Source organism: Dermacentor albipictus, chromosome 6 (genome assembly GCF_038994185.2).
Source record: "Dermacentor albipictus isolate Rhodes 1998 colony chromosome 6, USDA_Dalb.pri_finalv2, whole genome shotgun sequence".
Classification (NCBI taxonomy): Eukaryota; Metazoa; Arthropoda; class Arachnida; order Ixodida; family Ixodidae; genus Dermacentor; species Dermacentor albipictus.
The window spans coordinates 34,199,980-34,221,774 of record NC_091826.1 but is presented as its reverse complement, the minus strand read 5'-3'; the positions used below and the strand labels follow the sequence as shown (position 1 = coordinate 34,221,774).

Below are 21,795 nucleotides of genomic sequence, written 5' to 3'. Positions count from 1 at the left end.
CGGAATAGAGACACGCGTGTTAGTGCCCCTTCAATCGACCTGTTAGATAAGGAGACGGATTTTTTGGATGGATAAGATTTGGATAAGGTGGCGCCACTGTGCGTGGTTTATATAGGTGTACTTCCTGAAAAATCAAGTTGTTGAAGTTGGCGCATTGTGTTGTCGTCTCCCTTCCGTCCTTGTTTGCTGGCGCTAAATATGCTTGGAGGAAGGGGTTACAGTGGAGCCACGAGGGTGGAAAGCGGAAGAGGGCATGGGGAAAGGGTGAGATGCAAAGCGTAGTGCGGCGACGACGGCTACGAGATGGCGCCAGTGGATCGCGCGTCGTCTGGGAGGTCTTGTCAGCGGCGGCTGCTGTGATCACGCATCCACGTGATGGCTCTCGCGGTCTCCCGATTAGCGAGGCATTCGTGCCACACATCGCTCAGTTTGCAACGTGCCGCGCGAGACAGATGCGAGACCTTTGAGGAAATAAATAAATAAATAAATAGATTGCCCGTGCCAGCCAATATATGGCGAATTGAAAACACGTATTGAGCTGCGCTCAAATTTCGCATTGGGGAGTATCGTAACCGTCGATGAATTTTTTCTTTGTTGTGGTTTTACTTTCGTTCCACTGAAAAAAAAAAAAGTTTCACTCCGACTTTGCTTTGGAACGCGAAAAAAAAAAAAACAGATCTATAACGGTTTTTGTTCGCATGCAAAAAAAAAAAATTTCGAAGCAAAGTAACGATAACAGACTTAGTATTTATTTTTCTCAATAAGTGAATTATGAATTGTGAAATCATTCTCAGTGTCTTAAGTCAAGGCACTGAGCACGATTTTAGTAGCGTCATCGAGTGTACTAGCCCGAATTCGAGACCACATTCCGATAAAAGCGAACTTAAACGAACAATAACACTTGGGTAACAAAGCCTTGTACCCGTAGAAAGCAACAGAATACAATACAATACAGATTTACTTACAGAAATACAAGGGTTCGGGTGGACATCGTAGGGTAAAATTTGTAGCGGCGGCGACACGCCGATACAAAATTTGCCTATTTTGGGAATTCGCCAGAGAAGGTCGACATCATCGAGCTCGCCCTAACCGGACCCGAGTAACAGAGAGGGCTCGTTTCTAGTTCCGAGGTCGCGAGTTCGTTACCAGTGGAGACGGCATCGGCGGCGGCCGCCGTTGCCGCTGGCAACGCCCAGGCGCGGATAATTCAAAAGCCAGAGCGGACCAGAATGATAGCGTATTTCATGCTGTTGCTTTGGCTTCTTAGGATCGATCGATCAATCAACCAAACCTTCAAATAGTAAAGCTGCGGAGGTATGCTTCACCTTGTGCTACACGGATTCCTGTACATTGCAAAGTTTTTTTCATTCCGGTACCAACTATGGTCTTCGGATGATTTCCAGCGCTCTTCCAAGACTGCTACACTCTTTCCACAAATTCAGTGTCGACATAGCCGAGCTAAAGAAATTAAGTTATGGGGTTTTGCGTGCCAAAACCACTTTCCGATTATGAGGCACGCCGTAGTGGAGGACTCCGGAAATTTCGACCACCTGGGGTTCTTTAACGTGCACCTAAATCCAAAGTACACGGGTGTTTTCGCATATCGCCCCCATAATCGAAATGCGGCCGCCGTGGCCGGGATTCGATCCCGCGACCTCGTGCTCAGCAGCCCAACACCACAGCCACTGAGCAACCACGGCGGGTATAGCCGTGCTTACGGGCACTGAATTTATATGCATTTTACGATCAAAATGTTTTCAGTGATCGCCTACATGCATTTACCATTGTTTATGAGATCATCTCAAGTTATCTACTGTATTAATTTCCTCTCTATAAAGGAAAAATGTTTTGAATGAATGAAAATTCAGTCAATCAATAAGCCAATCAATAATAACAGCCTTAGTTTTTGTTTTATTTATTGTTCTATACATATTGGCAATCAGCGAAGGGAAAGGCTAAAAGCTGAATGCACTGTCCGACATCGACCTCACTGTCCAGCGACATCGCACAGTTGAGCAAAGTAACATTAAAATCGAACATTGAGTGAGAAATTAGAAAATTGCTAGCGGATGCACCGCAGAGTGAGGACTGGTGGTAGCAGATGTGTGCGGATGAACATTACACAAAACAAATTGTAAGTACAACATAAACCAACACGATGCTTGAGCATTATGCCAGCCCATATCGTATTGCAGTTAAACCTCTACATAGAGTAGGTAAAATCGGCAGTTTGCTTCGTTATATCGAAATTTCGTTGTACTGAAGTTCGACCTTTTATGCAATCAAGTACAGCCGCGGATCGATTTTTCTTACAAGGAGCCGCAAAGCTTTCCGAATTATCGGGCAATCGAAAGAAAAAAGCAAATTTGAAAGAGAAAACAATTCATTTTGATGAATTTGTGAGTCGGCGACGAATGATACGGTTTCATGCCACGTCGACGATATTTTCGCATCGGCGGTACGAACTCGGCGAAGCCAGCCACGCGTTCGCGTGCACTCCGCCACCACGGCTGATCGCATCACCCGCACCGGTGCGACGCTATCATATGAGAAAAGCGCCAACAGCGGCGAGCTAACGCTTCGTCTGCCTCTCGCTCCAACGAGTCACCGAAAGTCGAGATTACGCAACTTTCAATACTAAAGGCGCGGGAGGACAGCTTTTGTGATGCCACGCCCACTCTGTGCACACGCGGCAGATTACCTCTTGTAGTACAGTGTCGCCTCCTGTCAGATCTCTGTGTCATCGTACGTGTGTGTTTTGTAGTTGTTTAGCTAGATGGCGCACCCCCTTCTGTCACGTGACGAGCTTGGACCAATCAGGAGGTGTCATCTGGCGTGTGAAGCCTTTATTAGCAATAAACGGCCGCGGGTCGGCTGAGTCTTCGTTCCGGTTTTCATCGGGAGCAGTTAGCTCCGAGTCTCCTTCACTGCGCCGGCGCTCGCGCGCGTTCGCTGGCCCCCCACTTGCCTCCCGCTGCCGACACAACACCTCTGAAGCGGGGTAATCTGTCGCGTAATCTTACAGCCATGCGCAGCCACGGCCGAGATGCGCGCGCCAACTTACCCTTTCCCCACCCTCGCTTGATTGCGTTACCGCGATGTCGCTCCCTTACCCCCTCTTTCCCTTTGCTCGTGCGGGAAGGCGGCACTCGTGAAGCCTAAAGCCCCTTAAACTTCGTAAAGTACTGCCACGCTTTCAAGAATGCCACCTCCTCCTCGCGCGCTCTGGCCGAGGCAGACGCCACGTCGCTATTGGCCTAATAGCATCACGTGGGTCCTCGCGCCGTGCATCAGCGCCATTTTTGCTCGAGAAGCGTCTACGGAACGGCGAGGAGCGCGTGTTGGCGCCGTTGCTACGCTCGAGCAGTGTAGGCGGCGCCACGGTCGAGGAGGGAGCGTGAAAAAGAGCAGAAACGAGGAGAAGTGAAGACGGAGGAGGAGAGTAGCACTACTTTACGAAGTTTAAGGGGCTTTAGTGAAGCCACCCCTCACCTTTGCACACACTCGCTCGCACCTAAAGCACAAAGTGCGCGAGACGCGATAGGATCTTATCGCACTTGGACTTTATACGGAACATGATGCGGGGCGGTCGCTCTTGTAGCGCCACGTGCGCGGTTTGAGAAGTGCGTTTGCAAGCAGCCGCTTGTAATTCAATAATTTGACCGTCTGCGTCCCCGGAAGCTTGCATTTGTTGTTTCGGCATTCCTTTGCGGCGGAAGCGAAATGTCGTTATATTGAAGCCGCATACACACACTCATCGTTATATTGAGGTTCTAAATTGAAGGTGTTTATACACAAGAGGTTATAAAAAGTTAAATACTTCGTTATGCTGAGAATTTCGTTATACTGAAATTCGTTATACCGAGGTTGAACGGTATAATCTAGTGTACATGATAGCAGGTAGGATTTCATTACACTTTGAAAACAAGTCGTTTAATTAGACTTTTTGCATGTTATTATTGCAGTACATTACTTAAGTATACACATAATAGGCAACACCAAACAGTGTCAAGATGCCTAATTAGTTAATTAATCAATTAATGAAATAATTGAGTGTCCTTCCTTTAGGTTTGCTATGATTTGCCGCCCATTATGAAGGCTGGCTAGGAGATGGCTTGGGCCCAGACGGACAGCCACCGCAACCCGCAGGTGATCACATTCGATGACAACTCCACCGTCGGCCCAAAGGTATATGCATGAGCAACTCTATCGTGGTTCCTCTAACGGGGCATTCACACCAGCTGACTGACAGGTCGCGCAAACAAGTTGTTCACAAATGGTCGCTTTGGTGACTGAAGTTGCTGAGCCAACCAGGGGTGCAGGGTTAGGACGTCTGAATAGACGACCGCACGCCAAGTTTCATCCTAGACGCCAGCGCTCGTTTCTCCCCTGGCGGAGCGATTTCATCTCCAGCGGGGGTTTCCGTCGCCGCTACCCTTCGCGGTCGCGCCCGCGTTCAGTTCGCGCTGCGCGCGAAACGTCTCTTGTTTGCGACGGCACCTCTTCGGATGACCGGAAATTATTATTGTGTTGTTAACTGTCACGACAGCAATGTAAACATGAAAAGGTTGATGCCACCAGTGAAATTCTGCCGATTCATAAGAAAATGGTACGAAAGAAGCAGACGACAGACATGGATTACTGCGGTGCGCCGAGCGAAGTAAACATCTGGCAAACGAAGCGAGCTCGTTCATTGATCCCTCCTGAGTGTATGACGGTTTCTATATGTAACCCACGTGAAATTAATAATTACTCGGTACATAATCCTTTTATTCATATAAAAACTTTAAGTTAAACGAGCGCTTGTCCTGTCTTCTTTCTCGTGTTTCGTTTGTGTGTGCGCTGTCTAAGAATGGAAACCACGTCTGTTGTATGCGCTAGCAGTGGCCGAAGTTCACGCGTGCCGAGAAATTGAATATGTGCATGATGCATTGAACATGACCGGAGTTCATTCCCGCTTCACCACTGCACCGATCGATCGGGTTACTGGACGATACACAACCGCGTCTTGGTCGCGCCGGCATTGCTGAAGCAGGAATGATTAATAATACTTTCAACTTCCGTCTCTTGAGTACTGTTAAAAAATGACCAAGCTGTCTACATTGCTGCCTCTATTCCATATTGTAGGGGACGTACTAGTTAAAGTTGTGTGCGCATGTCGTACTTGTGCTATGCAGCGATATATCTTGTTTATTTCCGCACAGTGTCGATAGAAGTCCGTTGTCGCCATCAGAGACAACACGGATTTGTAGCAAACATAATGTGAGAAACTGCAAAAATGACTTTAGCTCGTTGGTGCTGTATGTATGTGCCGCATCGTATGTGCTGACGATTTTTCCGGCGGCACATACGATGTCGTTTCCAATTACCTGCTCAGCGTCCCTTACATGGTTAAGCAGACGCCGCCCTTTCGCCGCATTGCAGCCATAAAAATAATCGTGAAGCGTACCGATCTTCTTAAAGGCAAATATAGCGTGTGCAGCTTGTTTCACACTAGGGGGAAAACTCGGAACGTATTGCGTCGCGATGCGGCAAGCAATGAGTCGTGCGGCGGCAGCAGCTCGAGAAGGCGCACAGGCCTGAGGGGCAGTGTCGTGATCTGCGTCGTCTGCTACGGCGGCGCGCGCTGGCCGCATTTTCAGGAAGCGTGGTACTGTCAGGGGCAGTGCATCGATTTCATCGGTACTGCAGGAACTGAGCTGCGTCTTTACTAAACGTTGTGCGTCGCCCCACTCTGATCCTTCATTGGCGATAATGGAGTTCCACAAACTTCTTTTGACAACATGGTTCATTTGTTCTTTCGAAAGTCCGGAGTACTGAGCGTGTGCACGTATATTTCTTCACTGTGTGTGCTACCGTAATGAGCAGCGACAAAACGCACCAAGATGTGCGCGCAACGTGCTCAGTCTTTGTTTGACTCGAAAGGAAAACAAAGCACTCAACAATAGGAGTGGAACACGGTGAAACAAACGGACACGATTAAATGAACGTTTTAGGTTCAGACAATGCGCTGGAAGTGATTTTTCTCGACAATCATTCGCTACACCAAACAGACCCTGCCCGCCGGTGGGGAATTGGACACGTCACGCTCGGAACTTCAGTTAGTATCTCGTCATGCCCCCAGCGGCAGCGATGACAGCGCTCATCCTGGAAAGCAGTGAAGTGTAGAATGACTTGATCAGGGATGTGTTCATTCGCTGCACGTCTCAGTCGCTGACAACGGTGGATCGAAGCCTATCCTCGGGCGACTGATAGAGGGGATGTTGCGCCAGCGATACTTTCAACGAGCCCCAGACATTTTTAAATGATGTTGGCGCCCGGGGATTGAGGCGGCCGCTCCAAGAGAGTGACTGCGCGCTCTTCTAGCAGTTCTTGCACAGCACGAGCAGTGTGGATCGGCGTCCTATCGCGTTAGAATATATATAGTCGCCTTCCAGAAACGGGCCGTCAAGAATGTATGGAATCAGTACGTCGTCTATGACTGCCATGCAGCGATGAACTTACATTCGAGGCGTATCAGTGGGCGTCGCGCAACGCTTAGCAAAGAATACCGGCTCCTTTCACGCAGTAACGATGTGATCAGCGCCCTGCACCTGACAGTAGAACGTTTCTCGACAATGCGGCCAGCGTGCGCCGCCGTAGCAGACGACGCCGTTCAAGATCCTGCCCCTCGAGCATCTGCGCGAGCTGCTGCGCTTCGAGTTTTCCCCCAAATGTGAGAGAGACTGTACACCGCCCTTCGAAGGAAATGTCCACGCGCACACACCGCGCGCGGCGCGAAACGTGCCCAAACACGCGCAGTGCAGGAGGCAATCAAGGCGGCGCGAACGAGAGATGGGAGAAGGGTACCACCGCTAATAGAATTTTGCTCCGCATGCGGCGCTCTCAACGCGGGCGCAGCAGCGCCGCTCTCGATGCCGTTCTTGTCTATACTCCAATGGCTATTCTATGTGTCGATGGTTGTGCGAGCCATAGCCTCCTATATAACTTCTATGCCTGCCAGATGATCAGCAAACCGATGGGAAGCGGCCATTGTCTGAACTAAGGCGGTGGCTCAACCTATGTAGGGTTGTCTCGAGCACGCTTTTTACATTTAGGTGCTCGTTGCTGACAAAAAAAATTAAAAAAGATAAGCATGTGCATCAAAACAGAGCAGCAGCACATTGTGCTTGCTGAATTATTAACGAAGCAACAAAAAGCAGCCGCTCTTGGAACTTATGCTGGGGGAACCAAGCACATGGGGGTCTCCGGCGCACTATTTGAACCGCCTGCAACTGCCGCTCGAAACCTTTATTATGTGAAGAGTGCAAGCGACTTTTCTTGTCTGCTGCTGCTACTCAGTGGCAACAGCACACCATGGTCACCTAGTGCCTGGTGATGGTTGTCACTATCCTCAATATGTTGACTCTCACCCTATGTAAGTGGCATGTGCATAGACGACGGCCATTTTGCGGTCATCCGGCAACACAGACATTAAATAGGAGGCTATGTGCAAGCAAACGTGAATGGCAGGAAATGCAATGGGGGTTGAGATTGAGGTGAAGAAGAGACACATACTTCTGTAGTCCTAATGGAGACAGGAGAGAGAAAGGGGAAGGGGATAGAAAAATGAGGCAAAGGGTAAGGTGGCATCCCATTGTGGGACTGACATTTCAGTGATCTCATTTGCCGGTGTGAACATCAGTCACCGTGAGCCAGTCACCAGACACGGTCGATTGCTCACCCTCTGTCAATCGCCAGCATGAATGTGCCATAACCTCGCACCATTCTATATCACGAAGTGCCAAGAGAACTTAGTCGCAGCACAGCAGAGACGTACTCTGAAAGTAAATGTCTCTGCTCTCCTAAAACTCGAATAGAACTACCAAGATTAATCAACAAAGGAGCACAAAACTGTTCCCTCTGCCCCGGAAAGCATCAACTCGGTTCTTTTGTTAGCCCAATGTCAATCAATACAAGCCTTCACGTGACCGCTTTGCTTTATAGGGACAGTTAGTTTATACTGATAACGTGTTCGTATAAAACTCCATCAATTTCACAGTAATGATAATTTGCCGGGAAGATGCACTGTGCCGCAAAACACGTTTGCAGATAAACAGTCATACATAAAATTTAATTGGCCGCTTGACGAAAGCTTTGCTTCACACCGATTCCAAAGCATGTGTCACATCTGGATATATTTTTATGCGAAGCATATTACTAGAGCTCAACCCAGCTCCTCAGGCGCGGCGGTGTCGCCTTCAATACCACGTGACATCGTGACGTCACGACAGAGGAGAAACGGGGCTCCAACTCGCGCCGTCGCTCGCGGCGTCGCGGCGGTTTATAAGCAGCTGCGCTTGCCTCTGCTAGACACTCACGAGGTGAGATGCTTCCTGGAGACAGAGCTGCTCGTTGGAATGAGAAGTGAAGGTTGCGGCGTGCTACAGAGACTGTTTCTAGGTGGCTTTGGCTCAACTCTTGCAAGATGGGCTGGGTGGGAATCGAACCAGGGTCTCCGAAGTGTGAGACGGAGACGCTACCACTGAGCCACGAGTACGATGCTTCAAAGCGGTACAAAAGTGCCTCTAGTGAATGCGGTGTTGCCTTAGAAACGAGCTGTTTCTAAGGCTCAGGCGTGCGTCGCTTGCTCAGGCGCACATTTCGTTGCCGTGCCGAACGCTGCGTTGCTCGACGCTCACCGCGTCCAATGCGGGGCGCGTAGTCGCTGCGCCGTAGCCCATTGTCTTACACCCCTTGGCGGGTCGACGGGAACGCTGTCGCGTTCCACTCTTGAAGGCGAAGCAGAGTAACGCATGAGTTGTTTCTTCATCTAGCCGAACCAAATATAGCCAAGCAACAGCAGTTCACCAGGCTAAACAGTGGTTCAACAACTAAAATAAAGGCTAGTATGCTTCGCATCCTGGGCTTAACCTTAGCTAAGCCACAGCCATTTTTATTTCAATAGCAATATGGACACTCCAGCCAAATTTAGGCAATCATCACCATCAGTTTCACTATATATATATATATATATATATATATATATATATATATATATATTGAAACTGATGGTGGTCTGCTTCGGGCCCCCATCAATTGCACTTCGGCTCTGGAAGAGGCAGGACGTGTGTTGAGTGAGCTCCTGAACAACACTTTACAATGAGGTGAACATGGTTTAAATCATGTATCCATGACCTCAAAGAGGTGTGATGTACGTAATGCTAACACATTTCTCTCACATTTACCGCTAAATCCCCACTGAATTTCTCTCTCTCTTCGCACACGATTTCTTGAACTATAGATGGCGCACGCTTACAAGCTCTACAGCGGCAAGCGCCTCGGATGGGCCGTTGATGTGGAGTTTGACATGGAGCCCAAAGCTTGCCGCAAGACCCTTCCGCTCGTTTGGCTGGTAGCCCAAGGCAGGCCCGGGCGCATACCGCATCTGCCCTGAAGAGCGCGACGTGAACACGCCGCGAATTTTTACCGCCCGGGGCTGAGCGTGTGCACTGTTCGATAGAGACTTGTGCGATACCTTTTAATTGACGAACGCATATAAGGTGCAGTAAGCACTTCGCGTGACATGGTGTGAATTAAAGCGAGAGCGCCCACGCGAGACCACACACATGCCTGTAATGTACAAGGAGTGCCTACGCAATGTATACATGATAAACTGAAATATGCGATATTTATTATTATTGTTACAGCGACAATCCTTGTTCAGTCACTGTCAATCGTGGCAAACCTCAGGGCGCACTAAATTGCGTTTCTGCAAACTAGTTGCCTTGCGTTTCTCAGAAGGTGTACGTGTCATGACATCATAACACGGATGATGGTCACTAGGGAACAGGATGTTGCGACTATATAGTTTCCAAAAATACACTATTGCATGAAACTCTATGCTCGCGGTGGTTTGACACTAGCTCCTGCGAGCCTGTGAGGACATACCATGGTGCCATCTGCTGTTATCTCTCTGTGACATAGAAAGCGATATCAGGTGATACCGCCTGCGAAATGTTCGGCATCTCAGGTACGGTTTATGTAGCCAAGGCCATTTCCGAATATTTGCATGTTTTAAGTGTTGTATGTGTGGCATCTTGACTGCAAGACCTAGCACGTATACATCCCAGTCTGGTGTAGTATAAGGCAGCAAAGTTTTTAAGCGAGCGAGCAGCCCGGCCGAATTGCCGCATCGTCCACTCTCGTAGGAGCGTGTGCACGTAGTGCTATGGTCGAGGAACATTTAGAGGCTACTCGTGTAAAAGGTGAGTTACCATGAAATTAAGGTACTAAACTACCACTGGAAGTGCTCACACTTCGCTCGATTTGTGTTTACCGAGGCATGAGCGAATGCGCGCACCTCTGTAGCTGTTGTGCGGGCAGTTTGCGTTGGCAGCCACACGTGGCTCACAACAGTGCTTTGCTTTAGTTTTGAGCTTGTAATTATGAGCCAAGCATCTCGCTGCCAATTCGTTTTTTGGGGTACGCATGAGAGCTCGCACTGGGCTCCGTTGAATACGTCCGACAGTTGCTGCAGCATCGAGCAGCAAAGCATGCTGTGCCTTGGGCATGAATCACTACAATCGAACAATGAAGGCTTCAGTCACCAGTGAGCTGCGGTGGCAAAGTCGCGAATGCGGGTCCCGTGATGCCACTTCCTACGTCATAGCAATAGGAGCGCCGGTCTCTCCAGTGGCGGCTCTCAAGGCCGCATAGCAAGATCAGGGGAATCAAGAGTGCGTGCAAACACGTCTATATTGTGCTCCCACGTGACCTCGTTTTGCGTCACAATGTGCTAGGGAAATGAAACTGAAACTGGTTCATACAAAAGCTATTTAGCACATGATGATGGGTGCTCTTAGCTTTGCCAACATTGTTTTAAAGGCTAGGATTTTCACCTAACAAAAATAAAAAAAGGAAAGTCAATAACATGCCTATATACAGTGGTAGCACGGTATAGGAGTGTTTCCTCCCCCCCCCCCCCTTCTTTTGCATTTTGCGAAGCTGCATATTTGGCAACAAACAACCACTCCTCGAAACTGGGGATGCGATTCAGGAAGTGAATCGTTCGCTTGGCCTTTTGCGATTTTGTCAGAATGACGTTTTTGACACAAAAGCATGATTCTGACCAATCAAGTGGTTTGCTTTTCGAACCATTACAAGGTCTCACCCTACGCTTGTTCTATCCGTCCGTCCATTCTGTTACGCCCATATCATCATCTGGCTTCACATTTGCCTTGCTGACGTCAACGAATTGTCTTCAGGTCGCCCACCTCATGTTCTGGCTTCACATTTGCTATGCGATGAATAAACCCTTGTCCCTATGACAATGTGAAGTTGGGAGATGGACGTACTAATCACTCTGCCGTAGTGAAGCTTAGATGTTTGGCGATTAATTCGGGAGTTTGTGCACCACTCTTATAATTGTCTTCCCTATACTTTCTTTCTACACCCTTTCCCCTTCCCCGAACGCCGAGTAGCAGGTCAGAACATTGATTCAGGCCGACCTCTGTTTTTCTCTCATAATAAATACTGCACTCTGGGACTGGGGACGATGAAAAGCTATAATGGCATTTGCGCATGCATTTCTAAGGCCATGGCATTTATAATACTGTAGCAATCGGAACGATGTTGGATGCATTGCAAAGTATTTCTTGAGCCGGCATCCGCTGTGGCAGCAATAAATGTGATCAGAACCGCAGGAATCTTTAAAAGGAAGCTCTGCCTCGCATTGAAGGAAGCTCACATTAAAATAGATGCACGAAGCGTAGAAATGGGTTGCTTGGTGTCTACTGTATGGAGTTCGGTCTGCAAATTTCTCAGCAATATTTTATTTTTTTAGGCCGCACATTTTTTTTTATTTAGAAGAATTGCCGAAAACCTGCAATGGCTGCTGTAGGAGTAGCATTTTGTACTTCATCAACCCCTATCGGAGTATGCTGCAACGAGATTGGTTGGTTGGTTGATCTCTACATGGAAAGGCGCAAATCACTACTAAAGGATCAGCCATGAACCGAGTGGTAAAAGAAGAAAAAGATCATGAGCCATTCCACTCCATAAAGGTTGTTGACTGGCGAAGCTGTCTAGCACACGATACGGAGGGGACACATAATTTTGAACGAAGGCACGAAGTCGTTTATTGTCTTGATCGGTGGTCATTTTATTTGCAACTGCAATCATATCCTTTAATAATGTCAAATCGATGCCTGTACACCACTGGGTGGTTGGTTGAGCCGGGTTGATGTGGCATCGCTAGGGATACCTCTGCAACATGGAATGTGTAAATCGCTCCCTTTTTGGTACCGACACATCCACATTTAAATCACCGACAATGACAACAGAGTTAGTGTCATCGCAGCTGATTCACGCAAAGTGAGTAGCCATGAACCTTACAGTACTACGAGTCATTGCATTTTTTGCTTGCTCACGGGGGTATGAGCCATTGATGATGACAGTATTGCGATGTGCTGTTCTGTATGTTGTATGCCTGATTAGAAAGAATTTAAGCACTGTTCATTTCACTTTGCCGAGAGAGAGAGTGAGAGAGAAAATATTTATTTGTAATGAGATAGGACGACTTCCTTGTAGGGTGGAGCCCTTAGTTCACGGCTCCATTGGCTCGCGCCACTCCACGTGCCCGCCAGATCGGCTGTCACTGCTCTTGCGGGTCTAAGCTGGTCAGCGCAGTACTTGTAGCCTCTGCCTTACGGGGCTATAGGCCAATGCATTTTTTGCTTGCTTACAGTGGTATGAATGCTTATGGGGGCATGAGCCATTGATGATGATAGTTTTTGTTCACGGGGGAACAAAAATGCACAAAACCCTAGCCATGTACAGCTTTGCTGTAAAATAATTTTGTGAGATTAAAGAAGATACTACGGGTATATGGATAGTACACCAATAAACATAATGAAGGAACATTTATGAAATGCTATGAGAATGGTATAATGAATAAGGAATCGAGCAAGTAAAAGAAGCATTTCCTTTATTGTACACCAGGTGTTGCTACCATTGAATGCAAATGTGAATATGGCTACACCGTTTGGCGGACAAGGGGAAAAAGAATGACGTCACCAGATTGAAACAAATAAGCTCCAACTTGGGCCACATGTCTGCTCCATGCCAAAACAACCACGAGGAAAAAAAAAAAGACACCCAAGAAGATTGGTCGCAAGTAACCTGGCATCACAGGTTATATGCATAAGTAGTGTGAGCTTGTGCTTAGCCACAAAGATTAAATCAAAGGCCAACTTCAACAAAATTTCCCTGACTAAATTGGTTATTAGTTACACTATCAAAACAATCTATAACTGATTTCTTGGAGGTCGCATAAGGGCACTGTGCTAGTTCTCAACATACTGGGCTTTGCGTCATTTCTGACGTTTGGTAATGGCAGCATCATTTTTCAGTTTCAGTACCACAAATATATAGTTAAGCTAGTTCCTCACGACTCAGCCACACATAATTGAAACATTAAATTTCACGTGGAGGCTGCCCTAAATTTACACTATCTGTATGCAGCCCGAAAATTTTGCTGCAGTTGACCTTTAACCTAAGAAGAGCACTAATAAAGAAATTTCAGCATATGTACACGTAAAAAGGTTCAATCGCGAAAGATAAATATAAATACGACACATTCGGCAGCCTGCAAGACAAACACAAGTGTTGTTTTTTGGCTCGCGTCGACAACACAACGCTTCAGTCCAAACATGCTCAGGACTGTTACGTCAATAATGAAATCACACCAACAAAGGTCCACGCACTTCAATGTTGCACTCTCATTCGTTGCAAATGCGTCTGTATAGTCCCGGCACCGGAACATCCAAAAAGTCCGTGCTACATCTATGTCCCGGGTATCGTAATACGCCTTGGCTAGCTTGCGCAAGCAGTGAAACAATACTGCGCCAGAGTTTACTGTATCGTCCAAAATCGATCACTCCTACGAGCAAATCGTACGTCTCGGTTACAGACATCACAATGAGGTTAAAAACGTGGGTTTAATGCACTGGCCATGAGACATGGCTGCAAATCTGTTATGGTCGCGTGGTCCTCCAGCAACACGCTTGCAAGGAGTACCAGATGTTGCATAAGTAAGCCACACAGATATAAACAGCTCTTCTGACCAAACTATTGGATTGATGGTGCTCGAAACTCACATGGAGGTAGCATTTTGTGGTGCAGTTTAAGGGGGACGAGGCACTTTAAATTACACTAATGTATTTTTACCAGCCGATTTCAGAAATACATTTTTTTCCATGATAAAACTTTGATATCCAAAACAGCATGTTCTTTGTTTACGGCCTAATTAGCCAACTAACAGCAACTTGTTTGGTAACGTACAGCTCGCGGAATCGATTCTGAATGTTCGTAGTGCGTTGTAAATTATAAATCGCTGTATTAGTATAGGTTGTCAAACTTATTAGAAAAAAAAAGGCCCGCCTTGATACTAATAGGAAAAATATCGAGTCGGGCATTTGTTGGGCACAAAATCTGAGCACAGACAAGCCAATAATTCTGTTGGAAGAGCAGTTTCATTTACACAGCATTCAGCATATCCGAGCGGCAGCACTGTCAAAACGTCAAGTACTGAGGCAAGAATCACAGTCTAACACGAGAAAAGTACAGCACCAACAATAACTTCACATAAAAAAAAAAGGGGGACAGAATACAAGTGGATACCTTTCATCAAGTTTGCAGGGCTAGAGTTGTGTACAAGCAAAAGTTCTGTAATATATATGTATATATATATATATATTTATGTATGTATATAAAAGGCAATAGACCTATAGTGATGACAGAATACGTTGAGACAGCTTGTACATGTTCTATTATCTACTGATAAACGTGTGGGGTATAGTAACTAAGCTGGGCAGGGCAGGAGCTGTTACTTCGATTCGACAACACATAAAAGAATAAAGCTACTGTGCGATACAAAAAAATGGCAGTAAAGTTGCCAGAGATGTAAAAAAATAATGGCCTGTGAAAGTAGGTTTGCACCCAGGCCCCCCCCCCCCCCTTTCACATGGCCACATTTGTTTTGGAACCAGGAGAAGAATAGCATAAATGCCGTACAAGTCTAGAGGACCCTAGGTAGTCCTCGGCAGTAAGAACTCGCTATATCATCTGAAATTTTGGCAATGAAGGAAGATGATATGGTCATGAGGATTTAAGGAGGAAATAGCTGACACACAAACAGCACAGGCATCAGTAACTGTGTCCAAGTATTGAAACACTACTGATCTCATCAGATGCTGTTGCCTTGTAGTCACTATACGCACCAGAGACTTTGCACAGGGCTGCAGGAAACCAATTTTACTACTATTTGCCATGGAACAACGCCATTAGCCACCCACCATGAAGCACAGTGCATGAATTTAGCACTCTCACGAGCTTATAACAGGTATGATTATTACCACAGCGACATGGGTACCTTTAAGCATGCTTGAGTCTATCACAATCAAACTCAAAGCACATAGTGGGTTGATACATGGTAATGTTCGAGCATGCTGTTTGTTCCATCACTCGACCACGAGTCAATCGCAATCGAAGTGCTCAATCAGAAAACAAAATTCTCTAGTAAAATCGGAGACTGATATGTCTTGGCTCAGTAAGTTAGCTCACACAAATGCAAAGGAACCAAAATTTAGCCAACAAGTATCTTAAGAAAGGTATACATCTGAAATAAAATATGGGTTGTGCTAAGATACTTGCACAATATAGCACATGTTTTGCAAATCCATGCTTGCAGTTGCAAGTGCATATCACATCAATAAGGTGCAGCCCACCCTATACTTAGAACCAGAGGGATAAAGTAGGTTTTTTTGAGAAAGGAACTGTCTCCACTGCTAATATTGCTACAACATAGAATTGGTAAACTACTGTTTTCTGTTGCAGATGTACAAAGTGACGTCTGATATGTGGGAAACAACCAGGATCAATGTCCCGATGAGCATTGCACTGTTGAGAAGCGCTTTACTGCAACTGAGCTCGGAAATTTTCTATTCATTTTAATCGGGTGCCCGCCTATGTGACAAGGTTATAAAAGTCCTGCACCATAGTTCACAGAGAAAGAAAAAGTGATTGCTGTACTGTCCACAACCTGCATTTGGCTTGTTAAAGCTTTCCGTCCACCATGCAGTAAATTGAGCAATCAGGTAACACTTTCAAGTTCTATTGCCTTTTATTTTCGTTTGAGCTGAGCAAAGAGGAAATAGTCAACCATGCTTTTGATATGCACAGGCTTGGCCTAGTGATATGCGTGTAAGTACTACTACTATGTATTGACAAGTGAAGTGTGAATGGGACATTTCAAATGTTAACGGTAAAAGCCAACAACCATGGTTGAAATAAGCAAAAGAAACGCGTGGTTTTTCGAAACTTACTGCAAGGTACACCGCTGATTAGAAAGTGAAAACCAGTGGCACATTTAATTGACTTTTACCAAGCGTAACCTTGCCGTCTTGTCAGCGTTTGAAACTGTCCCATTCATGTGCCATTCATCCATGACAGTAGTTCCAAGTAACCCAACCTATTGCTGTGTGCACCCCAGTGAGCTAAAGGTTTGTCGATGCACAAAATGCAGTGAATTATTTTACACATGCAATACAGCTCATGTTAAACTCGGATGCTACAGTATAACTTTTTCATGCTGCAAGCTTTACAATGTGCCGACAGACATCACATGGTGCGTTTGGGCACAGATGTTAAAGGTGAAGTGGGATAGTGGGTAAACCAAGGATAAGCCTTATATGATGAAACACTGGTCAGTGCATATCTTGTACTATCAGCGAAGCACTCATCTTGTATGTCATGTGGTCATGAAAGCAATTCTTGATATGTTATAAAACCAGAGAAGCCTGACCAATGGCTTCTAGTAGTGATTAGCCTTCCAGCACATCAACAACTAGCTTGATATTCTTTTGTTCTTTGCACAAATTTGTTCTGGACCACGAAAAAACTAACAAAGTGACGAGGCACTGACCTGCGATACGTCATGCGCATATCGTCACGACTACTGTCACATTTGACGTGCATCATGTGGCAAAAGTCTAGGACTGCAAGGCCTGCTCATTGAAGTGAACATCGGGCCCCAGTTAGCCAAACGACAAACATTGACCGTCGCATGACCACCATCACATCTGACACACGCATTGACATGTGACATCAAGCAAATTCTAGGGCTGCAAGGCGTGTTTAATGGATTAGGCACCAATCTGTTGCACACCATACTACTGTCGCAATACACCTGTAACATGCCATGAGATTTGCCATAAATGTCACATGTGACAAGGTCTAGGACTGCAAGGCCTGCCCAATGAAATGAAGGTGGGCACCAATCTGTGACAAGATACATGTCTATCAAATGACTACTGCCAATGGATCTGACATGCACAACATGTCTGCTGTCACATGACTACTGCAGCACCTGTCACATGTGACAAACACATTGACGTGTGACACATGGCAAGATCTAGGACTGTAAGGCTTGGTTAATAAAGCAAAAATTAAGTACTGCATTAAGATGTCCACCATAAGTAGCAAGCTTTGTTGAAGATTAAAACAGCACAGCATTAAGTACTCGACAGTGAACTGAATACAACTGGCTTATTTGCATAAAGCTGATAGATAGGCTGCTGAAGTTCTGCTTTAACCTACTGGAACGCAGCATATGAAACAGCGACACAAAACTACATAGCAAGAATGAGATTGTACATAGTATAACACAATGTAAATGTTCCAAAGAATGAGAGAACAAAGTGACAAATTTTCGCAGCACAACCATGTCATAAAAATAACCTTCACACTATTATACAAGCTTCCAAGTAAAGATTTACAAAAACTACTGCAGTTCTTGAAAAAGGGAACACAAAAAGATCTACAAAAGTATTGCAATTCTTGGAACAGGAACCAAGTTCAGATGAAAGTGGGCAGTGCCTCTAACCTTCTAACAAAATCTGGTTAATTAAAATTGTAACACAGTACAAACTAGTACTAGAAGAGTCAGACAGATCCTTTCACCGAACCTGTGGGTGCTCAAGCGGACACAGCAAGACGAGCAAACGGCCACCACTGAAGAAAATATCTGAAAGGGGAAGGTTTGCCTAATGCAATGATGACTGGATCAGCACAGGAGCAGACACCTTATCACGGTGACCTCAAGAACTTCTTTGGGCGCTTCAAAGATTTCATGTACAGAGCGAAGCATTCGAGTGAGGATTGATAAGAAAGCATCCCTCTTGAGGCAAAGCAATGCAAAGGACCTCTGCAAGAATGCTCCGCAAAGCGATAATACAAGGTTAGCAATAAGTCTTAGGTGCAATACAATGAAGTCTTTACATGAGAAAAAAACTGACTGCACTCTGAAAACAATTCACACCCTTTGGGGCACATTGTTGTTCCACAAACAATAATCATGATCTATCTTGAATCTATCTTGAATGCCTTTCCTTTCTTTAATGCCAGGAGCCAGGTATTCTAGGTCACGAATGGCATGCGCATTATGAACATGACATCGCATTCTTGACAAGTAGCAAGCGCAGAGCTTTGAAGAAAGGAAACGCAAGCAAGACAGATGATGATGGTTGTTTTCAGACGACGATAGACCCCAAAGGGTGTAAACAGGTAAAGTGTGCGGCATCACTTGTTGGAGTTGCAAGTCCACTAATATACCTATCACTCTAAACAAGTCTGTGATACGATAGCTGTTCAGTTGCAGTATTATTCCAGCAGCCAGCTGCGTTATCTAGCTATAGAAACTTCACGAGCCTAGGCCAGGGCATACTTCCACAGTCCTTTCCTTTTTGAGAGAGGGACCAAGGCTGCAAGTGGGAGGAGAATGGACTCTAACATTTTGTAAAAGCAGCACTAATGGACGGGTCTACAAAAAGTAGGGCAAAGCACAGACGCAGTGCTATCTATCTTTTGCTTTACTTTCTTGCGGTCATGTTTGTTAGCACTGCCTTTCCAACATACAACTCGCCCCATTAGTCGGCTTGCTGACTGAGTGCCCACCTTCTGTCAATCCCAACGGCACAATCTGCAGGGGTTACGTCAGCATAATACTAGGAGCGAAGTTTACTTTTTACTAGGTGGGTGCGAATATTCAATATTTCTAATATGAATCAGACAATTCTCGTTATTCGATGCAAGAGTTAACTATTCAAGTTTTCGAATATTCATTTCATTTGAATACTAAGGCGCAGAAAGAGTAGGAAAGACTAGTCAAGCGGAGAGTCCTCCGAATGATTCTTCTACAGGAGAACCGTGGTTGCTGGGCAGATGCACAGGTTTGTGATATGAACGCACGGAGGAAATCATTCATGTACAACGGTTTCCAGTAGTTATAACATGACTGTCTCACCTTAGGCAGTCTACGAATTCTGCCTCCAACTCTGTCTTCCAATTTAGGCAAATCTAGTTATTATTTGGGCAATGTCACCACGCTTGGATCTCTTAAAAAAATTTGCAGTGGCTTAGCTCGGCTATGCCAGGATATACGTAGCGTGAGCCAAGGTTCATGGTCGGGCATGTCGCTCAGCCTCCTGGCGACGCCGCTTTACTAGACGTTCCTCCCTTTGCTCCGGTGTCTCCGCAGCACGTTTAGCCTTCTGTTCATTCTTCGTACGCTCAACCGCTAATTGCCAGGCAACTACTTCAGGATCCGATGAGTTAAGCTTCTCCAACTCTTCTGCGCCGCTGAGCAGCAATTTTGCTCTCCTCCTCCCTGACTATACCACACTGGCAAACGCCCCGCTACATGTATACCCCCACTGATACCTCTGCGCAAGCGCATAAAATGAGAGGTACTATGAAGCGGCTCCGGCGCAGCGTCTGCTGCGGCTACTGCGCAACAGAGGCACACAGCTTGGCACGCGCCGGCGCCAGTGCATCTGCCGCGGCTATGATGTCACTCCTCTGGAATGCGCAGACCGGCGAGGCGCGCAGCTGCGGCTGTGCGTCGTGCGACGTTACTGCTCCTCGCGCATGCGCAGCACGGCTTTCCAGGAGCCACGCAAAACTGCTCAACGTCGGCCAGTGTAGCTCACGCTACAAAACAATGCATAGCATTGTATGGCAATGCGCTTAATGCTACAGTTCTATGTGCATGACAACATGCTTTTTGTTTGCTGAATTACTGTCGTTGTCTTAGTGTGCCAGATAGTCACATTTGCTTTGTTCTCATTTACGAGGTATTCAAATGAGCTACAATCCATTTGATGATGGCATTAAATGTTCAAAATGTAAATAAGCCTTTTGTTGCCAGACAGACTGCATGGGAGTTTTTATATCTTGCTTTGTTTAGAAATGATAAAATATTCTATATTCACTTCGACATTCGAAGCCCTTTTTTTTCTCTGATATTGGCATTCGATTAGAAGATACCACTATTAGCATACCCCTAGTTCAGTATTGCAGGAAAGTGCAACATTTACAGTAACAGCACAAGACTGTGACCGTTACTCAACAATTTACATAGATGAAGGGTATTCAGGTGAGCATGCATCATGTGTTGATTACTCAAAGCACGAGGTTCCTGTGAGAAATTCAGATTTTCCATGGCATTCCCACTCTGCACACTTAAGCTCGTGAATGTTCATACACAGCGTACTTCATGTGCCCGTCTGATTCTTTCGAATAAGACATTTTATCTTTTCGCATTAGCTTCAACACCATCTGGATGATGTGTGAAGCTCAAACCAAAGTGTGTGAAGTATACACAAGGGCCTTTGGGAACACCGTTACAAGACTGCTTATAGTGTTTCCTGGTTGTTACATCTTAGAGCTGAGCCAATAGAAGCCTAGGTTATAACAATATGAAAGCAATGCACTCATTTCACCTCCATCCGGTTGATGTATGAGGTCTTCACGCAAACCGAGGCAATCTACACATTTGCAACGCCCACGCCAAAAGCCCTTGACAATATACAAGAGTGTTTCTAATGCCTTCTGGCCGTCTCACTTTGATTGAGTTTATGGAAGCCAGAGTCATACCAATATAAGACCAATGCAATTACTCACTTCCATTCAGTTGATGCACGAGGCCTTCACACAAATCAAGGCAACCTACAGAGTTCGCAAAGTCTACACGAAGGCTATTGATTATACAAGATGAGACTTGCTGATGTGTCCTGACTCTCGTTTAGAACTGAGCCAATGGAATCCAAGGCTGAATTAATGTAAACACAATGCATGCATTGATCTTCATCTGGTTGATGTATGATGAGTTTGTGCAAACCATAAAGCATGCGAAAGCCCTAGAAAATACACAACAAGACTGCTTCTGTTGTCTTCTGGCTCTTTCGCTTTAGGATTGAGCCGATGGAAGTCAATGCACCACTGGTGCGACTCACGTTCCTGCTGTCTCATGACCTCCGGGCAACTGTTGGTGCACCGACCTCCGAAATGCACATTACAGATGTCTCCCGCACAACTGCACCTGACACTCACTACCAATTCAGAAGTCCTCGGCGTCCCTGTAGCTGGGCTCAGTGGAGACGAAGTAGTCGTCGAAGAAGCCGAAAAGGTACTCGAACGTGGGCCGCTTCTCGGGGTCGGCCTCCCAGCAGTTGAGCATGATGTTGTAAACAGAGTCCGGACATTCAGAGTTGGTAGGCTTGGGCATCCGGTAACCCCGGTCCACGTACTCTATCACCTGCCGGTTGGGCATTGCTGGAACACAAAAGAAGTCGCAGAGCTTCAGAAGAATGGCGGTTAAACTGCAGGGCAGAATGGTGTTTGCTTTGCAATTCCACGGTCCGTGTTCTTGATCGGTTACCTCCCACAGTCAACGAGTTGATTAGAGCTGTGCCAGTG

At 46.2% G+C, this 21,795-nt stretch overlaps 1 protein-coding gene and 1 long non-coding RNA gene across 2 annotated transcripts in view; one reads left to right on the top strand and one right to left on the bottom strand.

The window, feature by feature from the left end:
- Nucleotides 1-10,068, top strand: part of LOC139060963 (uncharacterized) — a 30,863-nt gene extending 20,795 nt beyond the window's left edge. The window contains exons 3-4 of the long non-coding RNA XR_011515119.1: nt 4,069-4,188; nt 9,284-10,068. This is a non-coding gene — a long non-coding RNA (uncharacterized lncRNA). The remainder of the gene's footprint in view (nt 1-4,068; nt 4,189-9,283) is intronic.
- A 2,882-nt stretch (nt 10,069-12,950) lies between these two features.
- Nucleotides 12,951-21,795, bottom strand: part of Src64B (Tyrosine-protein kinase Src64B) — a 34,900-nt gene continuing 26,055 nt past the window's right edge. The window contains exon 12 of the mRNA XM_070540321.1: nt 12,951-21,651. Within this exon, the coding sequence (XP_070396422.1) occupies nt 21,437-21,651 (215 nt within the window). The 3' untranslated portion in view covers nt 12,951-21,436. The remainder of the gene's footprint in view (nt 21,652-21,795) is intronic.